Raw genomic sequence first — 18,530 nt, forward strand, 5'->3', positions numbered from 1 at the left:
TGATCTTTCTTCCTTCCTTCTGCTGACTTTAGGTTTTGTTTGTTCTTTTTCTAATTCTTTTAAGTGGTACTTTAGGTTGTTTATTTGAGATTTTTCTTGTTTTTTGAGGAAGGCCTGTATCGCTATGAACTTTACTCTAATAACTGCTTTTTCTGCATCTCATAGATTTTGTATGGTTGTGTTTTCCATTATATTTTAAATCTTCTGGTGCAAATATCCCCCAAACCAGTGAATTTGGTCCTTACTAGGTGTGTCAAATGACTTGGAGGTCTTTAGTCTTAAGAAAGTGGGAAACAACAATACCAGATAATACTATACTCATGTTGGTTTCATCAAGGCTAATAACTTTATGAGTAGAAAAACTGAGTTTTTTTGCCAACTTTAGAAGCAGTTTCCTGAAATAAAAAATCTGACATATTCTTGCAACAGTGTCTTGGATTTATATGCAATAAGATATCTATTTGAGGAAACCCATTTTGGGAAATATAAAAATTGAAAAGATTAAAATTTATATTTTATTATAAACTATAATTTCAGTTTTTTCTCTCTATTCTTTTGAATATTGGCTGAGATCATGAATCTACTAAGTTTAAAAGTTTAACATGCTTTCTGCTACTATGGCATTTAGTTTAAATCAATGAGTATGTATTACTAAGGTGTTATCAGTCGTATAGAATTATCTGGGAGGATAATAATGAAGTGTTCATCTCTTCAACTTTTGATTTTATGGTGGGATATTCTTTGTTAAATTGTAATGATTGATTTCAGATAATCTAGATTTTAAAAAACTGGTTGTGTGAACCAGTGATGTCTCTTTCTTAAGCTTTTATGCCTTCCGTCTATAACCTTCTGCCACTTATGCACATACATGTGCTTTGACATTCCATTTTGAAATAGGATAAAGCAGTACTTTATCTTATTTGGAAATGGAAAGTCAAAGAGAACTTTAGAGTTCCTTTTTTTCCCAGCTTACAAATAATACAGGTATTATAAACTCATGTCAAAGCTTAAAGTAAACCCTGGCAGAAGATCAGTATTTTGGTGTAAACCTTTAAACATCTACAATTACATTGTGTTTTCACTGTTATTGGACTTAATAATGAGCTCCAACTAATTCTAAAACTAAAGATTAAAGTTAGGTTAGTATTGTACCTATTTCTTAGATATGGGAATGTTTAGTTAATACATGTTTTGGGAAAAATAATTTTATTCTGAGAAAGTTGTTCTTTTAGACAACAGTAATTTAAAAAATATTTTTAAAATATTTTGTTATTGAAGATAGCAACAAGCATTTGAGCTGCCACTTGTGGGAAAGAGTTACACATCTTTTTTTCCACAGCTGGACAGAAAATACCATTTTTTTCACATGGACTTTTGACTTTAAATCACAACTTCATTTAGGTCCTACTTGTATTCCCAGATTTTAAAGGGAGGAGGCTGACTGGGGATGGAATCCTAAAACACATATGCCCTTTTTGTGATTATCTTGATAGATGAACTAAGGAATTGTCCACTTATACACTAGGCAGAGTACTTTTATTCCTGGGCAACATGGTATTAGGGCTTTTGTCTACTTCCAAAATAAACGTGTGGAAATTTAAAAAAACATGTTATCTCCACTGTTACAAATTTCCACAAATGCTTTCTAGGTGAATGGAAGATGGCAATTGGTATAACTGTAACTTTTGGTAGCTCTGAGAGTCACCTCTAGTTGATGATCCTGTTTCTGTTTCTTTGCCACAGTTTATGTTATCTAGGTACAATGCACTGGCATAATCTGGAAGATGGGAACATTTATCTTAGTCCATTAACTTCTAATATGTTATTAACCATAAATCTTGACCACAAGTAGCAACTTTACACTTAAGGTGTGGACTTACTATTTAGATTATAAAACTTCTTAGGAACCAAGAAGCTTATATCTTTAAAAATAAAAAAATCACCTCATATTATTCTTGTGTACAATGAATGTTCAATATAATGGACTCACAAATGTCTGCATTTTATTGCCTTGATCTGGTTTCTATTTCCTTGAGGATATTTCCTTATTTAAATTATTTTTTATATATTATTCCTTATTACATTAAATTGTAGAATATCTAGATTATCAATTTTTTTTAGATTATCAATTTTTAATGGTGATTGACAATGCATAGATCTTGTGAAATCTCAGCTAAGATAGTTGGGAATATCCAATATAAAGTTTTATAAAGAAGTTTGTAGTATAATTCAGGACAGTTACACCTTTTAAAATTCTGTTAATTTTGTCTGTGGTGCTTAGGAAACTTACTATTGAATCATTTTAGATAGTGTTAAGATATTAAAGCCTTAATATGAAGAGATTAGTCTATTTGCAAATTACCAAGTTACTCCTATTCAACTGTACAAAATATCTACAATTGTTTAAAACCATTATATTTTAGTGTGTTATGACCTGCAAATATACAAAGCCTTTCTCACATTGTAATTCTTTGCCTCTCATAGTTATAAGGGCATAGCTTTTAAAATAGGAATGTCTTATGAATAACTGGTTATAGGACTATTTTTAAATAGTCCTATATTTTTAAATGTTCTGGTTAAAAATGGAAAGTAATTTGACCATTGCATCTCTATAATAGAGTTCTCTCAAAGTTTGTTGACATTCTTGATTTTTAGCAGGGCTGTAACTGCAAGTAGGATACATTTTGTGCATGTATTTGGCATTTGGGACATGATTCATGTTCTTGAAACTAATAGCTGGCAGTGATGAACATTTTAGATATCATGACTTGTTGTCAGCGATATTCTCAAACTAATGATTTACTCATTTCATTAAGATATTTGTTGAGCCAGAAAAAGTAATAATGTGTGCTTTTTTTTATTCCTATGTCCTCAAAACAATTAAGTGAATGGTTGTTTTTAAATCTTTTTTTTTCTCCAGGCATTCTTATGAAGTAACTCAGATATTGTCAGTTAATTAAACTATGTAATTTGAGAACCAACTATCAGAATAGGAAAAACCTATTTAATTCTGGCATTTTAATATATTTGAGAATCTTTAGCTGGTAACATATATGTATATTGTCATTTTTGAAAGTCAGGCATACATTGATAGCACTAGATTATCAACATCAAAGGTAATGTATTGGTATGTGCGTACTTTTGTATAATATTGTAGTATATAATGATTTTTTTAAAATACACAAATACCAATTCCAAATGTTATTGTAACAAATAATACTTGTTTTATTGGGCAGCTCTTCAGCATGCAGGAAGAAATCCATCCCAAAAGACCATTAATAAGTATTGGACTCCTCAAACTGCCAAACTGAATTTTGATGATTTTTGTTTAATTTTAAGAAAGGAAAAACCTATTTCAAAAGCAGAATTGCTAAAATCATTTAAGCAATTAGATGTAAAGGATGATGGCTCTATTTTACACACTGATCTTTATAAACTTCTAACAAAGGTAAGATCTGTGAAGCAGTTTTGTAATATGCATGTCTTGCAGAACAACTTGGAATCTAGCTTTGGCTACCAAAGTCCACATCAGAAATAACTATTTCACTGGCAGGTGAAATGAATCACATATATGTTGTTTGTAAAGTACTTAAGGATCCTTTTGGATGAAAGGTGCTTTATGAATAAAAGATAAAGTATAAAATTGAGCCTGTGTTGTAATCCTCTTGTGCTCCTTTGCAATTCTTTCCTGCCAGAACTCTTTGTAAATCAGTGATAGGTTCATATGTGATAAGTAAAAGAGAACTAAAGTATAAATGAGATTCAGAAACCATTCTGTTTCTTGGTACAGCATGAGAAAGTATTGTTACTCTGAATTTAATAGTAGTTATTACTGAATCTATGATATATATTGTTGAAATTTAGTAAACTGAAATTCAGCACACTTTTATACAATTTAATTGTGAAAATTGTGAAATTTTATTTCATATAATAGGTTCATTTTTGCTTGACATAATACTCATTCTGAGATTTTTAATGAAACCATATATTCAAATTTACTTGTAGAAAAGATTAAAATTAATTTCCACTCTCCCCATGCATATCAAAGTGATAGGCATGTTGCTTTAAAATAAATCTTTTTTTTCCAGAGAGGTGAGAAGATGACTCAAGAAGAGGTAAATGCCATAATAAATTTGGCTGACGTAAATACTGATGGCAAATTTGACTACATCAAGGTACATAAGCTCATACTGATGTAAATTTGCTTACTGTATAGGAGAAGTATTTTTAAAGGCACACATCTTTTAAATATTGACAATGATATATTTATATATTATGTACTAATTGTACTTGAAATTTAATCTCTCCAGTCCCACAATTGTAATCTGAATGACTACCTGAAAAATAATGTAACCAAGTTAAAATACATGCATGTGCTCACACACACACACACAAGCACACACACACTCTTCTTTGAAATATGCCTCTTCTTGAGTAGAAGAATCCTAAAAATTATTTAGAACAAACGCAAGTCTGCACATGTCTTATAAAAAAATAATAATAAATCACCTTTCTTTGTGTAACATTTTATTTTCACTCAGGGTGTGGCCTCCTTATTGAATCATGGCTGCATTTCACTAGGTCACTTGAGGGTGGTCAATCTGATTCAAGAAAATAAAATGAGTAACCTAGTTCAATAGGAAATATATTTCATCTCTCAGTCTATCCCTTGCCTACTAATGTGCATTTTCTTTCTCCTCCCAAATGTATGATTGAATGTTTTACCCACTGGAGTACTTGTTTCCTGTAGTTTTGTAAATTATATATGACAACCAATGAACAATGTCTCAAAACTACGCTAGAAAAATTGGAGGTTGACAGTAAACTGAGGTGTCAACAGTTTGGAAGCCACATGGAAGGGTCCCCTGAAAGGGACCCATCACCAGGACCAAAACCATCACCCAGAATCATAAGAAAAACTGATCAGGAATCATTCTCAAATAAAGGTATTTACTTTTCTTGTTCAAGAATTAAGGATCGTATTCGGATAAATTTTTCTTTCCATCTTAGCTTATCAGTGATAAAACAAACTTTTGTGAGCTACTGTTTCTAGACTCACTTAGCTATAAAAATCTATTGAAGTAAAATTTTATTATGGAACTTGGCTTTGCTCATTATATTTTATTAAAACTAAAATTTCAGGCTGAAAGATGACAGATTGAAATAAAGAATCTTATTAGTAGATCAGAAATTAGGAGCCATTAAAGTCTGATAAATGTAAAACTTTTGAGTTTATTTCAATAGGAAGAACAAAGAGAATGAAATGAATACATAGTCCTTTCATACTACACTGTGTTTAGAAACAGACTTCTTAATGACTTTTCATAATGTGAGACTGAATAACTATTACTTGTTACAGGAGACACCAGGAGTTCTTTACTGACAACTAGAGAATTCAGAACATCTGTTTCTTTCACAATTACCATGGGCGCTAATAGTAAACAAAATTCAAAGTTAACTGAGCCAAACTCAATAAAGGTATAGTATTTTAAATGAATAGGTATGACTTTTTCTGAAAACAAATTTGACATTAAGTTTATTAATAACTTTTTGGTATTTACAGAGAACAAGTAAAGTTTATGAAGTAATTCTTTGAGGTTTTTTGTGGATTGTAGTATTTCTACCTATAAGCCAGTTTTAATAAATTTAAAGTGAAAATGATGGATAAGAATATTATTAAATGGTCTTCAGTTTAAAAATGATGACTTCAATTTTTGAACTTGATGAATAGATTATGCAATTATGTACTTTCCCAAGTAATTTTTTTTGGTTTTGTTTAACAAATACTTTTCATAGGTGTTTCTATAAATCATTCATTCAATATCAGTTCCTTTGAGAGAAGGACAACAAAGTCACTTTGCTAAGTCAATATTTGTAGAGTATTAATATTGATCTTCTTCCTTTGTTTTCCCTTTCTAGACTCAACCTTTACTAGTTTTCTTTCAGCAGAAAATAATAGCTACAGACATATAAAACATTAACTGGAAACTGCTAGGATACATTAAAAATGTGTACCTAGGGACCTCTGTAAAAAGGGGGGAAAATGGTTATGACCACATACTATAACTGCTGTTAGAAAACTGAACTGATTGTTCTCAAGAGCTACATTTTTGTTTCAAATAACAACCCTATATTTGTTATTGAACTCTGAAGTCCCTTATATCTTTAAATTGCTAGACAGTGACATTTGTTCTATATTAAAATTTTAAAACATTATCTCCAAGGAATTTTGTTCAGACTGTTTAGGAATCTATACACCCTAAGCAATTTGGTGTGCATGTCCAATATGTTCACACACAATATTTAGTGTTCCAACAATATTATTTTCCACCAGTGGAAACTTTCTGTATTTTGCAACTAAATTAAATGCTAACTAATAAAATCAACTTAAATAATTGTTGCTTACCTGATTCAAAAATGTAAATAAATATAATTTTATAAAATATAAATGAATATTAATATGGGTTATATTAAAGCCATAATAAAACTTTTCTCTGTTTCATGCTCTTATTAATTGGGTACATACCAATACAGTTCCTTTAATTTAGTTCAGCTCAACAAATATTCATTAAAAAGGTAACATATGCGAGCTATTTTGCTTAGTGTAATGAGCCCTGAATTAAAAAAATAAAAAATTTCATTTCATTATTAACAATATACCAAGTTAGTATAGCATTTCATTTATTCAACAAATATTTATTTATTTATTTAGGCCACACCAAGCAGTGTGGCTTGTGGGAACTTAGTTCCCCAACCAGGGATTGAACTCGGGCCCTCAGCAGTGAAAACGTGAAGTCCTAACCACTGGCCCACCAGGGAATTCCCACAACAACAAATATTTATTGAATGACTACTTTGTGCAAAGCACTGTTCTAAGGTGGTGATTAAAACCTTTGAATAGACAGACCTGTGTTTAACTTTTAGCTTTATCACTTAATAACTGTGTGACCTTTGGTAAGTTAGTCAGCAGCCCCTCTGAGTTTTAGTTTCCTTATCTATAAATTGGGAATAATTATATTTAGTGTGTTTTTGAAAGATTTAAATCATCTAACATATATAAACAATTTAGCACAATGCCAGAGACATAGTTTTACTTTAATAAATAATATTATTATTAATATTATTACAGAACTAAGAAATTACTGTAGGTCTTTATGTGGGAATAACATGACGAAAGTATACTTTAAGAAAAGTTATTATACTGTTGTATATTGTATATGGAGACTTCAAATTAGGGAGACTATAGAGAGGCTGATAGAGTTATCCAGATATAAAGTAAGTACAGCTAGGCCAAGGATAGTACCTGAACATAGTAAAGAAGGGACAACTCTAATAGACAACACCAACATTAATCTGTAGGCCATAGTGATTGTATAACAAAAGACTAAAGTTTTGCATCTAAGACATCAAGAGCAAGGAAAGGTACTGATGATAATTAGGAATTAGGTAAAAGATAGTAGGAGAATTTAATGATTAAAAGAAGATGGTGTACTGTCAACTCATAAATTCTGTGACTTTCATATAAAATTTAATGTCTTTTAGAAATACTTCATAGCTTTCATATTACTTACCTGACTTTTTATGTCCTTTTTCTGATCTTGATATTGCCCACTGTTTGTACTCTCTGATATTTCTTAGATGAGCTGAAATCATTTTTTAAAAAAATCTGTGATCCTTTTGCTATTCAGCAGGATTCAGTTCTTTGTTTGCATTTTACCTTGAAGTTATTTTTTTAATTTCTTAAATTTTATATATTTCTTGAGTTTCACAACAACTCTAAGAAGTACTTGGTTAGGAATACAATTATTGTATAATTTGTTTTAATTGAGATTGATAGAATAAGTTACTAAAAGAAGTATTAAATTAATTTTCTTCAAATACTTTAAATCTATTTTAAACAAGTTTGGGTACCTCAGTTTCATGTGGAGTGGAGAAGTATAGAATTGGGACAGAAAAGAAAGGTCTTTTCAGAAATTAGAAAATTATTGTAATGGGATACACATAAGCCAGATTTTAAATCATAAATCTACACAAATGGTAAAAGACCTGAATTATGGTCTATACATGTGTTACTTTCTGTATACCATATGTAGGTACTGTATCACTATTCTTTTTTTAATCCTGAATTCTATCCATTTACTTAGGTTTATAATGTACAAGGAGTGTCAGAAATTTTTCTTTGAGAGACATATAGCTTCAGTTGCCAGTCATGACTAAAATTAAAGAAAGCCATGAGTTGTAAACTCCAGAGATGCAATACTATATCCAGATTCCTAGTTAGACTATGTCTAACTATAGACTATATTTTAAAAACTCTTCCATATTTTACATATATATGTGTTGTGTAACATATATATAATACAACATATGTGTTGTATGTGAATATGTTGTGTAACATGTAGGTTATATATGTCTATATATGTAAAACAATACAAATATAAACATTTTAGACTTGAAATGGTTGTCTAACTTAATTTTTGTGAAGGCTTCAAAGAATAATTTTCTTATAAAAGTCTCTCATTTTCAAAATGTTGATCAACTTGTCAATTAGGTGAGCAATCTATATCAAATTTTCCCCTTATAAATCATCTATTTAACCTCTTGTTTTTAAGTATGTACAGTTTTTAAGTATGTACAGTTTATAATTCTTTAATAACAAAAAGTTCAATAGCAGTCTACCTACTTAACAAAAAGTAAATAGCCTTCTAATAGTGTGACATAGGGTATCTTTATAGAAAGCAACAGTGATGATGATGATGGTAATGATGACATATAAGTTCCTCCTTTGACTAAGTCTATGGAAGATCTACTGCTTAATAATGCTACCTCACTAAAACTTTAATAATACAGAATTGTGTGTCAAACAAATCATGTTCTCTACAGTGTTCCAAGAAAAATGTAACTTTACTGATATATTTAAGTTTTTGAGAGCTAGAATTTTCAACTTTACTATTTTTAATTTATGCTTTTAAGCATTTCCTTATGCATTGTGAATGAAAATAAATAATATTTGTATATGACAAATGAATTAACAGTTCTTTTTCCTTTTATATGAATTTATTTGAATTGGTAGAATATAGCACCACCTTATGCCCTATATAAGAATTACAAGCTACTATTTTTTTTCTGCTTTATATTGTCAAAAATTATATCATACATGGAATTTCTTACTCTATCATTCTAAGAATTTTTAAAAAACTCAACCTTCTCCCCTTTTTCTCATAATACTCAGACTGTCAACTTAATCTATAATCCTTTCAAGTTGATTTATTTGAATGAGCCAGCCAATTTGTCAGTACTTTTTTCCTTTTAATTCGTAACATTTTAGTCTAGATCCTAGAGAAAAAGCTCTCTGTGATTGAAAGTCTATTTGTTTTAAAGGAAATTCGGGGTTGAATAAGCATTGTGTGTTTAATAACTCAGACAGATGTTAAGAATTTGAATTCTTCCTTTCAAACAAGAGAGCTACAAATTCTTCTAGTGGTGTTATTTAGTATTCAAAGTAAACTGATTATCACATTGAAGTTTGGTTGATATATATAATATATAGGCTTTCTTCTATTTAATAATAGCTGTTTTCTTACCGTTTTCCAGCCTTATTAACCATGTGTTGTATTCAGAGTGATTGTCTTTCAAAGAAACTTGTAAATTCCCTTCTACCTGTACCTTTTCTAAAATTGGAACTTAGGAAAGACGTCTAATAAAAATACTTAATTCGCTCCCCAGCTAAATGTTATAGAGCATCTCCTATCAGCCAGAGATACCATAAGCACATGGAGAAACTCTTCCATTTTTGAGTTTCCCAAATGCCACAAGTACTTTTCACTATGTGTACCAGGCAAAGTGCATTGTTTTTTAGTTTAATTTAAACATTTTTTAACCAGAGAGTAGGAGGCTGCTATACCCATGGTTCCAATACAAATTTAAGAAATTTTTTAGCTACTAAAATCTACATTTTTTTAGTAAGAAAACCAAATAATTATGTTTATCTCAACACTTCAGTATATGTATAATTCTGAATGATAATGAGTTATCATACTTATGATAACTTCATAAACATGAAGTTTTAAAAATATTAGCTTTAGAAAAATCATGGCAGATATTTAAATGTGGGGAAAAAAGAATTTTGAATATTGCTGGTAGTTTGGAGAGAAAGTAAGGATAATTAGGTTCAGGTCTGGTTCTGCAATCAACGAGAATTGTGAATTAAGCATATCACTTTATTTTTTGAGAGTTTCATCAGTCAAAAGAGAAGTCTGACTGGATTGCTTTTTAGACTTCTACCTTTAATATTCTGTAATTCTAAACTAGTATCCTTTACCATTCCAGTTGGGTAAATGTAAAAACTATATTTATAAGTTATATTAGATTAAATTCCACGTGTGCTGCAACTAAGGAGCCTGCGTGCTGCAACTGATACCTGGTGCAACCAAATATAAATAAATAAACATTTTTTAAAAATTGATTGAGGGCTTCCCTGGTGGCGCAGTGGTTGAGAATCTGCCTGCCAATGCAGGGGACACGGGTTCGAGCCCTGGTCTGGGAAGATCCCACATGCCGCGGAGCAACTGGGCCCGTGAGCCACAACTACTGAGCCTGCACGTCTGGAGCCTGTGCTCCACAACAAGAGAGGCCACGATAGTGAGAGGCCTGCGCATCGCGATGAAGAGTGGCCCCCGCTTGCCACAACTAGAGAAAGTCCTCGTACAGAAATGAAGACCCAACACAGCCTAAAATTAATTAATTAATTAATTAATTAATTTAAAAAAATTGATTGAAGGGAAAACAGTTTGTTTTCCATTTGATGTCAGAATCTTAGTTAAAACTGTCTCAAAATTCCATATGATTGTATCTTTCCTTTCTTATCTGTGGCAGTCATCATCTTCCAAGGTCATGTTGATTATGTTCAGGACAATTGGCTTTGAAATAATGTCAGCATCTGTTAGTCAATAATACATTCCCATCCAAGAGATTTACAGGGAGGCTAAATGAAAGTCTGTACATACTCTTACTCATTAACAGTTGAACTTGAACTTTTGACTGAAGCCCAACTTTGAACCTCACTGTGTTATAAAAATTTTGAATTTAGTACACTGAGTATATTTTCTTTTAGAAACATGATTTAATGGTAAAGCTTTGATCCAGAAGTCTTAGACTCTACACCTAATATTTCTATGAACTCCTTGTGTAACTCTGAACCCATATAATCTATGGGTATCTCAATTTGTCTGTTTATTAAAATGACTAATTTATATCTACCCCATATTGTCTTATAGGGATGTTGTTGAAATGTCATGTATAATGACTTGTTTCTCTCATGGGCAGTATACTTGTGAAGATGAATTCCAACAATTTAAGGTCACATTTTAATTTCTCAGAATTAAAAGTACACATATCTTTTTTTTTTTTTTTAAATGCAGTACGTGGGCCTCTCACTGTTGCGGCCTCTCCCATTGCGGAGTACAGGCTCTGGACACGCAGGCTCAGCGGCCATGGCTCACGGGCCCAGCTCCTCTGCAGCATGTGGGATCTTCCCGGACTGGGGCACGAACCCGTGTCCCCTGCATCGGCAGGCAGACTCTCAACCACTGCGCCACCAGGGAAGCCCAGTATACATATCTTTTATACCCCAAAGGTGTGACAGTGCATGTGTCTAATGACTGACTAAAAGCTTGAGTAATAGTTTAGCAATAATGATAATTTCTTAAAATTCAGTTTAAGAAGAAATCTCCAAAGAAAAGATGAATATAAAAATGAAAAACTTACATAATTGAAAAATAACCAAAACTAAAATTAAAGGAAATAGAGAAAATACATGCATCAAAGTTTACAAAGGTGATTAATATCTAAAATAATCAAAATAACTTATTAAAATATGTAAGAAAAATACCAAGTCCACAATAGATCTATGACAATAGGGGATAAATAGGCAGTTCACACAGAAGGAGACAAAATTATAAACACATGGGGAAATGTTCAACCTTGCTAGTAATTAGGAAAATTAATGCAAAAATCATTACAATACCATTTTAATTTATTATATTTTATTACATTAATATAAATTATTGTAAAAAATCATTAACAATACCATATACAAAAATATATGGAATACTATAATGAATATTTTATGTACTCACACCTAGCTTAAGAAAGCATCCCCAACCACTAACCAATTTTTTAATGGTAACACTACTGACCAAGTTATGGTAAGAACACATTATCACATTAGACACCATTGGTGGTACTGTAAAGTTGCATCACTGTTTTATAAAGCAGTATGAACATATATCATTAGCCTTAAAAATACACATATTTTTTTAAAATTTTGTTTATTTTTATTTTTTTTATTTTTGGCTGTGTTGGGTCTTCGTTACTGCACATGGACTTCCTCTAGTTGTGGCGAGTGGGGGCTACTTTTCCCTGGGGTGCGCAGGCCTCTCATTGCGCTGGTCTCTCCCATTGTGGAGCACAGGTTCTAGGCATGTGGGCCTCAGTAGTTGTGGCACATGGGCTCAGCAGCTGTGGCTCGTGGGCTCCAGAGCGCAGGCTCAGTAATTGTGGCGCACGGGCTTAGTTGCTCCACGGCATGTGGGATCTTCCCAGACCAGGGCTTGAACCCGTGCCCCCTGCATTGGCAGGCGGATTCCCAACCACTGCACCACCAGGGAAGTCCCCACATACTTTTTGCTTAGAAATTCTTCTAAAGGATATTCATCAGAAGAAAAACATTTAGACAAAATAGTATTCATTTTAGCATTATCTATACTGATAACCTACATGTCCAACAGTTTAGAAATAGTTAAGTAAGTAATGGTATACAAACTCAATGGGTAATAAAAGAACCAGTTAAATTGAAAATTTGAATATTGCTTAGCAAAATTTTTTTATTGTGCTAAAATTCACGTAACATAAAATTTACCATTTTAACCATTTTTAAATATATGAGTCTGTGGCCTTAAATACATTTGTGTTGTTGTAAGACCATTACCACCATCCATCTCCAGAACTTTTTCATCATCTCCACTTGAAACTGTACCCATTAAACAATAACTCCTCATTTCCTCCTGCCCTCAGCTCCTGGCAACTGCCGTTCTACTTTCTGTCTCTGAATTTAACCATCCTAGCTACCTCATATCAGTGAAAGCATACAATATTTTTCCTTTTGCTTTTGTTCTGGCTTCGCTTAGCATATGTCCTCAAGGTTCATCCATGTGTAGCATGTGTCAGAATTTCATTCCTTTTTAAAGCTGAATGATATCCCATTGTAGGTATATACCATATTTTGTTTATCCATTCATTTGTCAATGGACAATTTATATATTTGAGTCTTTGCTTTCAGTTCTTTTGGATATGTACCCAGAAGTAGAATTGCTACATCATATGGTAATTCTATGTTTAATTTTGGGGGAGGAACTGTCAAACCTTTTCCACAGTGGCTTCTTCACTTTACGTTCCTATGAGCAATGAACAAGTGTTCCAATTTCTCCACGTCCTTGTCAGCACTTGTTATTGTCTGTTGTTGTTTTTTTTTAATAGCCATCCTAGTGGGTATGAGGTGGTACCTCATTGTGGTTCTGATTTGCATTTCTCTAATGATAATGCTGAGCATCTTTTCATATGCTTATTGGCCATCTGTGTATCTTCTTTGGGTAAATATCTATTCAAGCCCTATGGCCATTTTTTTAATTGGTTTCTTTTTTTTTTTGGTTTTTTTGTTGTTCAGTTGTAGGAGTTTTTAGTATAATCTGAATAATACTCCATTTCAGATATATGATTTGCAGATATTTTCTCCCACTGTGCGGGTTGCCTTTTCACTGTGTTGATAGTGTCCTTTGATGCACAAAGGGTTTTTAATTTTGATGAATTCAGTTTATCTATATTTTTTTGTTGTTGCCTATGCTTTTGGAGTGTCATATCCAAGAAATCATTGCCAAATCTAATGTCATGAAGCTTTACCCCTCTTTTCTTCTCAGAGTTTTGTAATTTTAGTACTTACATTTAAGTCTTAGATCCATTTTGTGTTAATTTTAGTATATGGTATAAGGTAAGGGTTCAAATTGATTATTTTGCACGGGGATATACAGTTTTCCCAGCCCCGTTTGTTGAAATTTGAATTGTCTTGGAACCTTTGTTGAAAATTATTTGACCATATTTGTGAGAGTTTATTTCTGGTTTATCTTCTCTGTTCCATTTGTCTATATGTTTGTCTTTATGCCAGTATCACACTGCGTTGATTAATGTAGCTTTGCAGTAAAATCAGGAAATGTGAGTTCTTCAACTTTGTTCCTTTTCAATAGCACAATGTTTCAGATATAACATTAAATGAAAAAGGCAGGACATAAAATAATATTAATTAGAATGTAAAAAAATAGGTTTTTATATAAAGTCAGTATTAGGAATGATTACATAAGAATCAAACTAGGGTGGTAGAACTATGGGGACTTTTTTTCCTTATTTTTAAATTTCTAATTTTAAATATATTTTGATACCAAGAAAATAATATAAAATACAAATGTAATTATAATTTACATAGTAGAAAAATGGTGTGTAAGTATATGTTAAGATAGTTTAGGGCTTCCCTGGTGGCGCAGTGGTTGAGAGTCTGCCTGCCGATGCAGGGGACACGGGTTCGAGCCCTGGTCTGGGAGGATCCCACATGCTGCGGAGCAACTGGGCCCGTGAGCCACAACTGCTGAGCCTGCGCGTCTGGAGCCTGTGCTCCGCAACAAGAGAGGCCAAGATAGTGAGAGGCCCGGGCACCACGATGAAGAGTGGCCCCTGCTCGCCGCAGCTGGAGGAAGCCCTCGCACAGAAACGAAGACCCAACACCGCCAAAAATAAATAAAAAAAAAAAAAAAAAAAAGATAGTTTAGCCTTTAAAAATGTGAGTAAGTTATCAATATCAATGTAAATAATGTTTGTTCTTGACTCTTCAGTGCCATAGTAAATCCTTCCAAAATGGATTAATAATATATATTTTTAAAATATTTATTTATTTGGTCGTGCCGGCTCTTAGTTGCAGCAGGTGGGCTCCTTTTAGTTGCAGCTCACCGACTCCTTAGTTGCAGCTCACTGGCTCCTTAGTTGCGGCATGTGGGCTCCTTAGTTGTGGCATGTGAACTCTTAGTTGTGGCATGCATGTGGGATCCAGTTCCCTGGCCAGGGATTGAACCCAGGTGCCCTGCATTGGGAGCATGGAGTCTTAATCACTGCACCACCAGGGAAGTCCCAGGATTAATAATATTTTTGATATTATTGTTACATAGCTAATGCATGCCTTTTCATTTGTTATCTTAATATTATTAAAGCCTTGAGCTTATTATCTAAATATACTAACAGATAATTTTTCAAAATCATCCTTTATAAAGTCACTTCAAAACCTCATTAATATTCTATTTTTGGAAGCCATTAGGAGTGGAACAGAAATATGTCTTATAGGTAGGCAAGCCTACTAACGATAAAGTGGAAAGCATTTTTGCTCACGTTTATGGTAATGGAACAATTTCTCATACCTTCAACAAAGAATCCTTTACTTTCTGCAGAAAGTGCCATCTTCAAGTAAAACCTGTTATGAAGTTCTAGTTATGAGATCACATGTAAGCATGTTGGTTTGGAACTAGGACAAGGAATTTGAGACCAATAGATAGTAGAGCTAATTTTATAGAGAGGTCTTTCTCAAAACTGGTATTTATCAGCATTTTGCTATACCTGTGAAATGAATTCAGTCTTTTAGTTACCTAGACTTGAAACAATTATTTTGGCTTATTATACTTTATCTTTTAAATATAAAGTCCTTTCACTTTTTCTTTCAACATATCAGTTTTAACAATCCTTACTTCTTCATTCTTAGTATGCTCTAAGCACTAATCTCACTCTGATTATTGCAGCAGCATGTTCATTTATTACTTTGTTTCAGTACTTCTCCAGCTCTCATGAACTGTATTTTTCATATTTCTCCTCTCCATTATCTCTTTTTCTAACTTTTTGTTATCTAAATGCTGCCTCTTAATGATGTTGCAAATTCCTGGAGGGCGCTGGCTCTAGTTGACCTTTCTTTTATATGTTCCCTAGGTTTTTTCTCATTGCTCTACATGCTGGAAACTTGTAATAAATATTGTTTGAAAAAACTTTTCCTTCATTTCAGGAGTGGCAATGTGTACAATCAAAAGGTTGCTTTTTCTTAGAAGAAGATGGTGAAATCATTAGTCATCAATATAGGATGCAAATAGCTCAGAGATCCCTGGTTTATCTAACAATTAAGCCATTAAACCTGAGTCAAGCTGAAGGCAAGTTTAAATTTTCTGTATTTTTAAAAAAATATCAATTTATGCCCACTTTGAAAATACTTATGTAAGTATTTGATGGTTCTAGTTAATGAAGAAAATGATCTGCCTAAGAAACATGTGGTTACATATTGCAATACACTTAAAGAAAGTTGTTTGTACATTGACTGTGCTGTCATATTATGCAAAGAAAGTAAATTGTTTTTGTACATGTTTAAAGTATTTTTCTTTTAATTTATTTAAAAATGAGAACAAAATGTTACCTGGTTTCCTTTTGACATAGAATTAACTTTTTATCTGCTAATAAATCCTTAGCTTTTTCCATTTATCAATTTTTTAAATTAATATGCATGAGACGACTTCTATAGGAGCGTAATTTGGGACAAATATGAACTGCAGGTATTTTTGAATACCTTCAAAGTGCCATGTCATATGACTTAGATAATCCTTATTAATAATTTTCATATCCATGGTAACATTCTTTTTCTATACATCAATACTAGATAAAAATGAATAATTTCCTAGTGTCTACAGTGGTTATTACATAATTTTTAATGAAAATTTTAGTGAAAAATGGCTATATGGGTGCTTTCCCTAGATATCCTTTTAATGTTATTGTTCTAAGTATCAACCTTTATTTTTCTTTTATTATGTTTACATATAAACATCTACTTACTAGAGGATTCTTCCCCACTTACATTACTTTTCCCTCCTAAAGTAGAGATTCTGAAAGTTTTCACTGTATAGCTTGTAGTACACTTACAACATTTGGTAAATGATACTTTTAATTTTTTTTATTTTTATTTTTTATAAATTTATTTATTTATTTTTGGCTGCATTGGGTCTTTGTTACTGCACGCGGGCTTTCTCTAGTTGTGGCGAGCGGGAGCTACTCTTTGTTGAGGTGCGTGGGCTTCTCATTGTGGTGGCTTCTCTTGTTGCCGAGCATGAGCTTTAGGTGCGCGGGCTTCATTAGATGTGGCACGTGGGCTCAGTAGTTGTGGCTCATGGGCTCTAGAGCGCAGGCTCAGTAGTTGTGGCGCCCAGGCTTAATCACTCTGCTGCATGTAGGATCTTCCTGGACCAGGGCTCGAACCCATGTCCCCTGCATTGGCAGGCGGATTCTTAACCACTGCACCACCAGGGAAGCCCTGGTAATTGATACTTCTAAATGACAATTACAGTAGTCATTTTTCAGATAAAAGTATCAAGATAGGTCTGCAAATTCAATGTAGTTGTTTATTCTCTGTATTCTTATGAAGATTTTTTTTCATTTATTTATCAAATATTTATTGAAGACCTTATAAACCAAGTATCATTTTAGGTGCTTAAGATACAGATACATCAGAGTACAAAAAATACAAAATCCCTGCCCTTATGAACCTACATTCTAGTGGAGGAAATAAACAATAAATAATAAACATAATAAACAGTAAATGGCATGGTGTGTTAGAAGGTGATAAGTGCTATGGGAAAAACATAGAGGAAAAGGGGCATTGTGAATACGAGGGAATATGAGTTGCCATTGAAAGTGAGTATTAGTGTATGCTTCATTAGAGGTTGACATATGAGCAAACTTTGAAAGAGGTGTATTAATTATCAACTGCTGTGTAACAAACTACCCCCAAACTCAGTGGCTTAAAACAATTAAACATTTGTTTGCTTATGAGCAGTTCTTTTGGTCTGAGCTGGGCTTGGCTTTTCTCTGTAGGGCTTACTCATGCATCTTTGACCAGCTGCAGGTTAGCTGGTGGCTGGCTTTAACTGATCTTGGCTGGGCTTTCCTTTGTATGAGTTTCAGCTGAGACAACTTGATTCAGCGTTTTATAGTCTCTTACCCTCTAGTAAGTTAGCCTGGACTTGTTCTTATGGTATGACAGGAATCTAAGAGAGAAAGCAGAAGCACCATAGGTCTGGGCTCAGAACCAGCACGTTACTTCTGTTACATTCTGTTGTGCACAGCAAGTCAAGAGGCAAGTACAGATTTACAAGGTGGAGAAATAGATTTGATATCTTGATGGAAGAGCTACGAAGTCACATTGCAAGGGGTTGTGGATACAGAGAGGGATGGCCATTTTTGCTGTCTTCCACAGGAGGCAAGAGAGTAAGTTTTGTGGATGTAGGGCTGGTGGAAGAGGATGGGTGAAGAGTGGAGGAAGTGACAGGTAGAGGGAATCCTCTGTTCAGAGGCTCTGAGGTGAGAGTGTGCTTGGTGTTAGAAGAACAACAAGGTGGCTAGAGTCGGTA

At 32.9% G+C, this 18,530-nt stretch overlaps 1 protein-coding gene across 3 annotated transcripts in view; it reads left to right on the forward strand.

Moving 5' to 3' along the window:
- Nucleotides 1-18,530, forward strand: part of EFCAB7 (EF-hand calcium binding domain 7) — a 49,964-nt gene that overhangs the window by 6,215 nt on the left and 25,219 nt on the right. For all 3 annotated transcript variants that reach the window (XM_060084317.1, XM_060084298.1, XM_060084307.1), the window contains exons 3-7: nucleotides 3,237-3,448; nucleotides 4,089-4,175; nucleotides 4,751-4,946; nucleotides 5,360-5,478; nucleotides 16,145-16,286. In XM_060084317.1, coding sequence (XP_059940300.1) covers nucleotides 3,237-3,448; nucleotides 4,089-4,175; nucleotides 4,751-4,946; nucleotides 5,360-5,478; nucleotides 16,145-16,286 — 756 coding nt within the window. The remainder of the gene's footprint in view (nucleotides 1-3,236; nucleotides 3,449-4,088; nucleotides 4,176-4,750; nucleotides 4,947-5,359; nucleotides 5,479-16,144; nucleotides 16,287-18,530) is intronic.

This window comes from Mesoplodon densirostris, chromosome 2 (genome assembly GCF_025265405.1).
Source record: "Mesoplodon densirostris isolate mMesDen1 chromosome 2, mMesDen1 primary haplotype, whole genome shotgun sequence".
Classification (NCBI taxonomy): domain Eukaryota; kingdom Metazoa; phylum Chordata; class Mammalia; order Artiodactyla; family Ziphiidae; genus Mesoplodon; species Mesoplodon densirostris.